Source organism: Pangasianodon hypophthalmus, chromosome 5 (genome assembly GCF_027358585.1).
Source record: "Pangasianodon hypophthalmus isolate fPanHyp1 chromosome 5, fPanHyp1.pri, whole genome shotgun sequence".
Lineage (NCBI taxonomy): Eukaryota > Metazoa > Chordata > Actinopteri > Siluriformes > Pangasiidae > Pangasianodon > Pangasianodon hypophthalmus.
Window position 1 is genome coordinate 30,653,555 of NC_069714.1, and position 12,226 is coordinate 30,665,780.

The following is a 12,226-nucleotide window of genomic DNA, read 5'->3' on the forward strand; positions in this document are numbered from 1 at the left end:
TTTTGTTTTTCCTCATTGTTTTATTGGATATTTGACTTTATGCCAAATACACAGTCACAGTCTTTCTAATTTATAAACCCTAATTCACAGTCCAGCCAGTTAATTAATACATTTCATTTAAGAATGATTGCTTTTTTCATATTATTTATATGTTGCAACTCTAAAACAAATACAACATTTGTATAAACATTTTAGAAACAATTATGACAGACATCAGACAGCTAGTGACAGATTTGTTTAACTTGCTGAAGTTAAAATCTAAAAAATTAACTCATGACAAAAGTCTTTTCTTAGTGTATGTTAATGTTTCAGCACTATGGGTTGAGCACTAAGGCCTCGAGGTCATTGTTGAATATAATCCTACCATTCACCTCTCGGCTGCACTTGGGGTGTCTGAGGAGCTCCAGCACTCCGGCCTTCAGCTCTGGAGAAGTGCTCTTACTGAACTCCAGTACCTCGGTCAGGAAGTCCAGCAGCAGCTCTCCTTTCTCATCTCCAGCTGTGAAACACTCGGTGATGTCCATCTGAGACGGGAGAGTGTGGCTCTGGTAGGGGATTCCTTTAGCATCCAGGAAGTTCTTGATGTCTCCGGTCGTGACGCACTGACTGATGTCACTGTTGCACAGCTGAGCTCGGTAGGTTCTCCATAACTTGCCCCACCCACTCTGCCCTGCAGGGGGCGCAGCGAGTTAGCAAAGATTAAAGCATGTTATACATTCCGTTACTTTTTATAATGCACCCTTGTTAGCTTGCTCTCACCATTTCATCTCAATTTTTATCGCGGTTGCAATTGTAATGAGCACAAATGATCATCTGGTTCGTTAAATGATGGATTTAGTCTCCATCCCTGTAGACTTCATTATTACATTAATTATTGTTTCAGCTAAAATTCCACTGTCTCTACACATTCCCCAGACCTGCCATCCCCAAAGTCCTGTCGAATACAATCTGGTCGATGTCACAATGGCAGAAAATACTAATTTGTTTATATTTTGACAAATAAAACCAACACAGTTTGCCAGAAAATATCGTGGGCTAGTTCAAACAATAAAAACCGCAGGAGCGGGTGGGAACGGGATTAAAAAATGATCCTGTGCACACTTCTACTCTTGATCTGATGCTTCTCAAGCTGTTCGAACACTGCGCTGACTGGCCTAAGAGTGCAAACAGCGTATTTAATCACTTTTTAATTAATATCCACATTATTTGTAAAATGTATTGAAATTAAAATTGTTTCTTTACTCTGGCGTTGACTGCATGATAGCTAAGTCGAACAAACCCTGACAGATTTGATTTTATATTAATGAACACTCTTCATTTTCCGTGACAGAAAGCAAGGACATTGCATCAGTGCATCTTGGAAGGGGGCGGGGCTTCCAGGGTGTCAGTTAATATCAGAGAGTTCAAAACAACTTGGTAGTTGTCAATCTTCTGCTGTTTTTATTGGCAGAAAAAAAAGAAGACTGCCCTTTTGGCTTTTTTGAGTGACTCGTCGCATAGTCTGATGTGAAAAACTGGAGCTTCTACACAAAATGCATAAGAAGTTGGCAGGTCTGAAGTGCACACTTCTGTAACACAGCTGAAAAACACTTCTCAAGAAGTCATTGACGGCTTTTTTGAAAAACAAAGACATTTCACAGCTTGATATCATTGATTTCTTCACTCTAACACACCTGACTGATCTGTTGATTATTAGCCAATTACCATTTAGCTAATTAGATAATGCAGAAGTACATACGGGAAGAGCACGCATGGGTCGACCTGCAAGATTGCAGCCATAAACCACTGCACTGCAAAGTCGGTGTTGCAAGTTCAGGTGTTTTTTTGGGGGGAAAAAAATCTTCTTGAATGAATTAGTAATGTTCTTGATCTCTACTGTGAATGTGGTGCCATTACTTTAAGTCGCTGTTGCCATAAACACAGACAGTAACACCAGTGACAAATTTCCATTAAAGATGTATTTTCCAAGATGGCGTCAACTGCAACCTCAACACACACATCATTAATCACATTTTACATCAATAAATTATTTTATTAAATCTTTTCTTAATTCTTTTTTTTCCTGGTAAATATAATTTCACTGGAAGATTGAAAGGTGACATATCTAAATTATTCACAAGGAAAAATTAAATTTACGAGTAAATGAATAACTTTAGAGCGTGAAGGAAAATGCGACTGGTGTTGGTTGAAATGGCTGTTCATTCTGAACTTTGATGGTTATTTTAAATGGTTTATATTAATAAAAACATATTATATACTGCTAATTATCATATTTGATAGACATTACAGTTATGTTTAAGTTGTGACATTAAAATGAATAAGAAATGTTGTTTAGATATCTGCAAAAGCCTCTAAAGCAGTACAGCTATTTTTCCAGCATAAATAATAACAACAATAATAATAATAAAGAATCAAACTGTTTTATATTGTTTAGGAAACTTTATACAGTAATGTCTGTTATGTCAGGCTACTTGATCAATTTTAAACTATGTCATGAAAGATAATTTAAAGGACACGTTTATCATCGTACTCTGCAATTGACTCGAATATCTCATTCAATCTCAGAGATTCTGGACTGAAATACACTATATGTACAAAAGTATTGGGACACCTGACCATCACACACGTATGTGCTTGTTGAACATCTCATTCCAGATTTATTCCCCTGTGTTTGCTGTTATAATGAGCTCCACTCTTCTGCAAAGTCTTTCCACTAGATGTTGGAGCGTGGCTGTGGGGATTTGTGTTCATTCAGCTACAAGAGCATTAGTGAGGTCAGGCGCTGATGTTGGGATGTCGAGGAGGTCTGGGGTTCAGTCGGTGTTCCAGTTCATCCCAAAGGTGTTCAGTGGGGTTGAGGTCAGGGCTCTGTGCAGGACACTCGAGTTCTTCCACTCCAACCTTCACACACCATGTCTTCATGGAGCTCGCTTTGTGCACAGGGGCATTGTCATGCTGGAACAGGTTTCAGCCTCTTAGTTCCAGTGAAGGGAAACTGTAAAGCTACAGCACACAGAGATGTTCTATACAACTGTGTGCTTCAGACTTTGTGGCAACAGTTTGGGGAAGAACCACATATGGGTGTGATGGTCAGGGGTGCACATACTTTTGACCATAGAGTGTATGAAACAGATTTATTTTATAGTTTATAAATTATGGTTTTATACATACAAACATCAAATCATGATTCTTCTATGAATACAGTTCGTAACCGTAACGGCCCCGAGAGATAATTTAAACCAACAGTTCAATTAAATAACAAAAATAACTGAATTAAATTATTCAGGGACTAGACAGGAACAAAAGTGTCAAAAGTCATTGTCTCAGAATAGCTCAAAAGCCATCGGTTACACAGAGGGGAAAATAAATAGTAATAAAACTAATAGATTGGCTTTTTTTGGTTTTAATTCACCCAACATTAGTTTCATTAAATTCACAACAAATAGGTTGTTTCTCCAAATATATTGTCTTAGACACTTACAAAATATGATTTCAATCTCTCACATTTTGGCATTGTATAACAAAGATAAAATAAATAACTGAATAAAGTGTAAATGTTGAGAAAAAATGCCTTTTACGTTGTTCAGCTCACCACCTTGGGATTGACAACAGCAGATTCAAGAGTTCGTTTTGTTTTCCCTTGAATTTCCATCTAACGGTTTTCCTTTTCCCAACTGCTCTTGGGAATATTAAAGGGCCAGTACAGTGTTTTCTCGTGCTGCCACAAGTAGTTGAAATAATTCAAATCAATTCATTTGTATTTATATAGCGCTTATAACAAATGACATTGTCACAAAGCAGCTTTACAGTATATTCAGATGTAGACTTAGACCCATTATGAACAAGCCAGAGTTAATAGTGGTGAGGTAGAACTCCCTGAGACGACATGAGGAAGAAACCTTGAGAATAACGTTTATAAATCTACATAAACAGGAAAATGGTTTAAAAGCATCAACAATTATAAACTTAGTTTTCCACATTGAGTCATATTCTTAAACTAAAGCTAGTTATTTATCTAAAATGAGACAATTTTCCACATAAATCATATTCATCCCTGCTAATGCTGGTCATTTGGGTGACGTGAGCAAACCTGACAGGATGTGTGAGGTTCATAATCTTCCAGCTAACACCAGCTAGCATCTACAGAAATATAGCAATCTTCTCACAGATTGTCGCTCTTCACTGCTAACACTAGACTGATAGCTAGCATAAGTTAACTTGGCAGGATTTCTGGGACAAATTTTAAGTCATATTCATAAATGTTTAATATTTTCCAGCTAACTCTAGCTAGCAGGCTAACTTGAGCAAATCTGACAGGATTTCTGAAGTAGTTTTTAAGTCAAGCTCCTAAAATGGTCATAATCTTCCAGGTAACATTAGCCAGCCAGCTAGCATTAGCTAATCTAATTAGCTTTTTTTTTAAAGTCAGGTTTTATCTTCCAGCTAGCTAGCAGGTTAACATGAGTGACATACAGATCCTGTCAGAAATCCTTCCCTGGTGTCGCTAGTCAGATTGCTAACCCAAGTTAACTTTACAGGATTTTTGCTAGCTAGCGTTAGCTGCTCACAAGCTTCACTGATAAAAGCTAGCCTCTTAGCTAATATGAGCTACGTGACAGGATTTCTGAGACAATTTTTTTATGTCCTATTCATAAATGTCTATAATTTTACAGCTAATTCTAGCTAGCAGGCTAACTGAGGGGATATCTGAGGGGATTCATATATTTCTGTAATTTTAACTGCTAACAATTTTACTTTTTGAGTGCTAATCTTAAATTAAAGCTAGCCACGTGGCTACACCTGAGACAATTTTTAAGTTGTATACAAAATGCTTCACAATCATCCCAGCTAAAGCTAACCACTTAGCTAGCATGCAACTTAGCAAACCTGACAGGATGTGAGGCAGTTTTTAAGTCAAGCTCATAAAATGTTCATAATCCTTCAGCTAATGCTAGCCAGCTAGCTAACTTTAGCTAATCTGATAGACCTTCTGAGACAATTTTTAAGACATTCCCAAATGCCCATAATCATCTGTGCTATTGCTAGCCAACCAGCAAATTTAAGATAATCTGACAGGAATTCTGAGAGGATTGATATATTTCTGTAATTTCCACTTTTAATAAGTTTACTTGTTAGGATATTTTAGTTATATTCTCACATTTATAGCTTAAAGTAAAGCTAGCTAACATGAACCAGCCCGCATATTCATAGATGTTCTGTTCATAAAGTTAGATATTCTTATTCTTAATCTTACTTTAGCCAGCTAGCTAGAATAAACTAACCTGACTTTCTTAGATAATTTGTAAATCATGTATAAAAATGTCCTTAATCGTTCCTGCTAATGCTAGCCACTTAGGTAACATGAGCAAATCTGACAGGATTTGTGAGGCAGTTTTTAAGTCAAGCTCATAAAATGTTCCAGCTAATACTAGCCAGGTAGCTAGCATAAGCTAATCTAAAAGCATTTTTAAGTCAAGCTGTCCATAATCATCCCTGGTGATGCTAGCCACTTAGCTAACATGTGAAAATCTGAGCAACGCTCATTAGCAAAGCTCCTAATTGTTCATAATCTTCCAGGTAACCTTAGCCAGCTAGCTAGCACAAGCTACCCTGACAGGATTTCTTAGAGGAAGTGTCCTAGCAACTACTATTAACAAAATGGCTTAGCTTTTTTGCTAGTTAAGTAGTAGATATTAACGCTTAGGGTTTAGCATAAGAGAGTTATCTTTGGCTGTGAAAAATGCATAAAACTGTCCGAGTTTAGTAGCACTTCTCCATTTTAGAGTTACAGGTCAATCACCAAGGCCTCCATGTTGCTGTTGAACATGACCCTGCCGTCCACATCTCGGCTGCACTCGGGGTGTTTGAGCAGCTCCAGCACTCCAGCCTTCAGCTCTGGAGAAGCGCTCTTACTGAATTGCAGTATCTCAGTCAGAAAATCCAACATCAGCTCTCCTTTCTCATCTCCAGCTGCGAAACACTCGGTGATGTCCATACTGGATGCAAAACCATGGTTCTTGTAAGGGATTCCTTTGGCATCTAAGAAGCTCTTGATGTCTGCAGTCGTGACACAGCGGCTGTTCACCTGATCTCTGTAGCTTCTCCATAACCTGCCCCACCCACTATCTCCTGCAGGGGGCGCAATCAATTAGCTGGCTAGCTCTCCAATTCCTGCCCTGTGTTTTATTTTTATTCACCTTGCGCCTCATGAAGGAGTTAATCCAAAAAATAAATCTGTGTATGTGGTGTGTTTACCTGAGACCAGGATGATGAGGAGTTTGCCGTCTTTGTGCAATAAGCTTCGGAAGAAGGAAACCGTCGCCTCCGGATCTTTCACGTAGTACAGCATCTGTGGAGCGGCACGAATGTGACCAATCATCACGTCCCGCTAAGTATTTTAGTGTTTACTTTAAAATCACTAATACATCTTAGCATCTTAGTACTACAGTGCAACACTGTGGAGCCACAGTAAGTTTTATTATGAATAAAAAACTAGTATATCGTTAGGAATAAAAAATAAATAAATAAAATCATTTTATCATACACTGGAAAGTCCTTTAATATACAATTTCAACACACCTATTAATAACTTTTATAACAAGGCAAATAATAAATCAATTAAGGAACAGTGAGTTGTTTAGAAAGTAGTGACCTATAATTGTTTTATTTAAACAAACCGTGGTCATTCTTTATGATAAAATCCCTTGTAGGTGGCCGGTGAGTTTGTATACGAACCTGAATCATGTGGATGAAGTCCATCTTCCTGTCAGTGTTTCTCTGCTTCCAGTCGCTCTCGAACACGGATGCCGTCATCTTATTAAACCTGAAGGTGATGTGATCGAGTCCCGGCGTCTTCGATACTAAAACTGCACAGGTTTAATATCAGTACAGTATAAAACATGCTGTCAGCCTATAGGCTATAATCCAAACCCTATATACCCTACAGCATACACCCTATACCCTACAGCGTACACCCTAAACCCTACAGCATACACCCTAAACCCTATACCCTACAGCGTACACCCTAAACCCTACAGCATACACCCTAAACCCTACAGCATACACCCTAAACCCTATACCCTACAGCATACACCCTAAACCCTACAGCATACACCCTAAACCCTACAGCATACACCCTAAACCCTATACCCTACAGCGTACACCCTAAACCCTACAGCATACACCCTAAACCCTACAGCATACACCCTATAGCGTACACCCTATACCTTACAGCATACACCCTATACCCTACAGCGTACACCCTAAACCCTACAGTATACACCCCATACCCTACAGCCTACACCCTATACCCTACAGCGTACACTCTAAACCCTACAGCATACACCCTATAGCGTACACCCTATACCTTACAGCATACACCCTAAACCCTACAGCGTACACCCTAAACCCTACAACATACACCCTAAACCCTACAGCATACACCCTATAGCGTACACCCTATACCTTACAGCATACACCCTATACCCTACAGCGTACACCCTAAACCCTACAGTATACACCCCATACCCTACAGCATACACCCTATACCCTACAGCGTACACCCTATACCCTACAGCATACACCCTATAGCGTACACCCTATACCTTACAGCATACACCCTATACCATACACCCTAAACCCTACAGCATACACCCTATAGCGTACACCCTAAACCCTACAGCATACACCCTAAACCCTACAGCATACACCCTATAGCGTACACCCTATACCTTACAGCATACACCTTATACCTTACAGCATACACCCTATACCCTATAGCATACACCCTAAACCCTACAGCATACACCCTATAGCGTACACCCTATACCTTACAGCATACACCTTATACCTTACAGCATACACCCTATACCCTATAGCATACACCCTAAACCCTACAGCATACACCCTATACCCTATAGCATACACCCTAAACCCTACAGCATACACCCTATACCTTACAGCATACACCCTATACCCTATAGCATACACCCTAAACCCTACAGCATACACCCAAAACCCTACAGCATACACCCTACAGCGTACACCCTAAACCCTACAGCATACACCCTATACCCTATAGCATACACCCTATAGCCTACACCCTATACCCTATAGCATACACCCTAAACCCTACAGCATACACCCTGTACCCTATAGCATACACCCTATACCCTATAGCCTACACCCTATACCCTATAGCCTACACCCTATACCCTATAGCCTACACCCTATACTCTACAGCCTACACCCTATACTCTACAGCCTACACCCTATACACTATAGCATACACCCTATAGCCTACACCCTATACCCTATAGCATACACCCTAAACCCTACAGCATACACCCTGTACCCTATAGCCTACACCCTATAGCCTACACCCTATACCCTATAGCATACACCCTATAACCTATAGCCTACACCCTATACCCTACACCCTATAACCTACAGCATACACCCTGTACCCTATAGCATACACCCTGTACCCTACAGCATACACCCTGTACCCTATAGCATACACCCTATACCCTACAGCATACACCCTATACCCTGCAGCATACACCCTGTACCCTATAGCCTACACCCTATAGCCTACACCCTATACCCTATAGCATACACCCTATAACCTATAGCCTACACCCTATACCCTATAGCATACACCCTATACCCTACAGCATACACCCTATACCCTATAGCATACACCCTATACCCTACAGCCTACACCCTATATCCTATAGCATACACTCTATACCCTACAGCCTACACCCTATAGCACACACCCTAAACCCTACAGCCTACACCCTATACCCTACAGCCTACACCCTATACCCTATAGCACACACCCTAAACCCTACAGCCTACAGCCTACACCCTGCCCCAACCCCATACACATTACACCCTACGGTATTTACTGTAATCCCATACACAGACTCTATAGTCCTGTACAGATGGGTAAATGTTTAATGTATGTTGTAATAAGCCCTATTTGAGCTGCTCATGAGTTAAACACATAATGACACAGATAAAGAACAACGATGGCCAGATGTGTGAGTGTGTAACCTTTATATTTATGCAGCATGTCCCCGCTGGGTTCCACCACCTCGTTCTCCACTCTCGCCTCGGGATGTTTAGCGTGCAGCTGTGTGAGGATTTCCAGATCGATCTCGCCTGCTCCACTTCCCACTCCCATCACATTCAGTGTGGATTTTCCTACTCCAACACTCAGAGGAGAAAGAAAGAAAGAAAGAAAGAAAGAGAGAGAGAGAATATAATATTAAATTAAATTGCTCATCATTAACATTAACACACACGCTGCACAGTTTAGCTTGAATCTTGGATTTTAATGTCTGACTGAAACATTTTATTCAAAGAGATGACACAATATCACTTTTTCTTTTCTGATATCATTAAAACCTTGAATTTCGTCCATTACCAACACTTTATTTTAACTACTAAGCTTGAAAACAAGCCATTTTTAATAGAAGCACGTCACCTAATATGATCATCTTAAATTAGCAAACTCAAAACGCTCACAAATAAACTTATAAAACTTACAGCTTGAAGTCAGAAAATTCAAACTTACAGCTTTACCTCTGACAGTTACAAAGCGCTCACACTGGAGACTCCTTCCGTAAATGTCAAATAAACATCTTCTGATAGAAATGTTAACCAAATCAGTGATTACACACGTTTTAATCCATTTATGTGGAGCGCCTGCTGTACAAGTCCATGTGAATGAGCTGTTACTATAGAAACGATAACTTATTAGCTATGAATGGATAAGTTTGTACTAGTTTAGTTTCACAGTCGTGCACCAATTCCCTGTTCTTCACTTTTTCCATTTTTTAACCATTTTTCCTGTAAATGAGCACTGAGCTGAGCTGTGTTGAGTTCATACAAGAAACACACACTCACATGCAACACAAGAAGCAAAAGTGAGAACTGCACACACACAATAACATGCTATCTAATACACACTAATGCAATAACACACACTAACACACACTAATTTAATGAATGTTTACTTTAGGAAGAGCTTATTAGGAAGATGATGAGACTAAAGTTCCAGCACATACTGTGTGTGTGTGTGTATGTGTGTGTGTGCACATACGTGGTAAGGATGTCCGGAAGTGTGCTATGGATGAAGTCTCTCATACTCTGATGTTCAGACGAGCGCTCCAGAAACAGCTCAAATGCCTTCAGGTATCTGGAGTAATCATCCACCAGGCTCCTGCTCTGAACCGCCATCTTTCTCTTAAACACAGAGACACGATAAAAACTCTGTTACAGGTCATTTGATTTATTTTATATATATATATAAAATAAATCAAATGACCTGTAACAAATATATAAAAGGGGAGTAACATAATGGGGAAAAACGCAACAGGGAGGATCACGACGGGGAGGAACGTGAGGGGGATGATCATGATGTGGAGGAACGTAAAGGGGAGGAACATGACGGGGAGGAACGTAAAGGGGAGGATTGTAAAGGGGAGGAACATGAGAGGGAGGAACGTAAAGGAGAGGAACGTAAAGGGGAAGAACGTAAAGGGGAGGAATATAAAGGGTGGGGGCATGATGGGGAGGGTCGTGACGGGGAGGAACATAACGGGGATGAATCGAACTGGGTGGAAATATGGAGACAAGCGTAGATATAGTTTCAGCAGATTTAATCATTACGATAGAATATTGGCTCACCTTTAACATATTTTTTAAAAGGCATTTCTCACATATTTATACACCATGAAATCTGATTTATATTCTGTTTAATTTTGTCTAAAACATCAAAACAATAAAAAATGAGGAGCAGCACTAGGACTTATTTCTCAGCCCCAGACGTTCTGCCCAGAGGCCACAGAGCACCTGATATATTTACCCACTAGTCTGATGCTCTTTCTCACCAGATAGACTCAGATAACTGTAACGTAACTCAGATAACTCTAATGTAACTCAGATAACTGTAACGTAACACAGATAACTGTAACGTAACTCAGATAACTGTAATGTAACTCAGATAACTGTAATGTAACTCAGATAACTGTAACGTAACACAGATAACTGTAACGTAACTCAGATAACTCTAATGTAACTCAGATAACTGTAACGTAACTCAGATAACTCTAATGTAACTCAGATAACTGTAACGTAACTCAGATAACTCTAATGTAACTCAGATAACTGTAACGTAACTCAGATAACTGTAACGTAACTCAGATAACTGTAACGTAACTCAGATAACTGTACATGTCTGATAGTACACATGTAATGCACCTGTATGAACTTGTCATTACCAGATCAGAGCAAGATAACCTGGAGACTTTATGATGTGCTTAGTTTCATAAGTTTCAAGTTCATTGCCATGTGCATGAAGAGTGCTTGAGCAGTCAAAAGACACAGAGCAAAAATGATACATGATAAAAACTCACGTAGAAAAATACTACAACTCAAGATATGCTGATAAGATAAGAAAATGTAATAAGAAATAATATAACAGGATCAGATGTCATTTTCCTAAAGGTGTGATTTGGGACACAGCACATCTGTATACGCAGCAATGGAGGCGAACGCACGTGCGCACATACATGCGTGACGTGACGTATGGTAAAGGATTGAAACGCCATTGCTGTGCACGAGCGCTGATGAGCAACAGGTTGGCATAAACCCCGAGTTCACGCACGCACACGCACGCACGCGCACACTCACGCACGACACTGACAAAATGTGTGCACGAAATCACAATCACAATCACAATATCACTAAACCGTGTTTATTTCCGCGCGTGAGCATGCACCGAGCACGCGCGAAGTGAAAAACAAACAAACAAATGAGTGAATAAATAAATAAATGAATAGATCAGGACTCACTCTTCACCTCCTGCCTGTTCACTCGTGCCCGGTGCTGTGCAGATCCAGACTGCTGATCTTCAGCTCTTCAGCTCTTCTCTCTGTGTGTGATCTTAAAGCCACAGCCCCGAGCACTTCCACTGCTGGGCTGTGTTTCATTCCACACTTCACACACCCTTCATGACTAACCCTCACTGTCTGCTCTTAGAAGAAACCCTGCCGCCATCTTAAGGGCTGAGCTGAAGCAGCATTCTTCAGCACAAGGATGGAAAAAAAAATAGTACTACTTTAAAAATACATACTATAAAATATAAAATAAAAATACTATAAAGTGATGAGAGTGTGGTCTGTAAATATTGCGTTCATTCGTTTCCATTTCAGAG

At 39.9% G+C, this 12,226-nt stretch overlaps 1 protein-coding gene across 4 annotated transcripts; it reads right to left on the reverse strand.

Annotated features, from left to right (window-relative positions):
* hnmt (histamine N-methyltransferase) lies at positions 1-12,008 on the reverse strand. Of its 4 annotated transcripts, none has more exons than XM_026913135.3 (6): positions 11,865-12,007; positions 10,112-10,254; positions 9,061-9,221; positions 6,736-6,866; positions 6,256-6,349; positions 1-670 (listed from the first exon to the last, which is right to left on the reverse strand). In XM_026913135.3, exons 2-6 carry the CDS (start codon positions 10,246-10,248, stop codon positions 315-317), a joined length of 879 nt encoding a protein of 292 aa, XP_026768936.1. In that variant the 5' UTR covers positions 10,249-10,254; positions 11,865-12,007; the 3' UTR covers positions 1-314. The 4 variants fall into 4 exon arrangements, with proteins under 4 accessions (XP_026768936.1, XP_026768935.1, XP_053090599.1 ...); XM_026913134.3 differs by having other exon boundaries at positions 10,112-10,248; positions 11,865-11,986; XM_053234624.1 differs by having other exon boundaries at positions 11,872-11,984.
* Between the last annotated feature and the right edge of the window lie 218 nt (positions 12,009-12,226).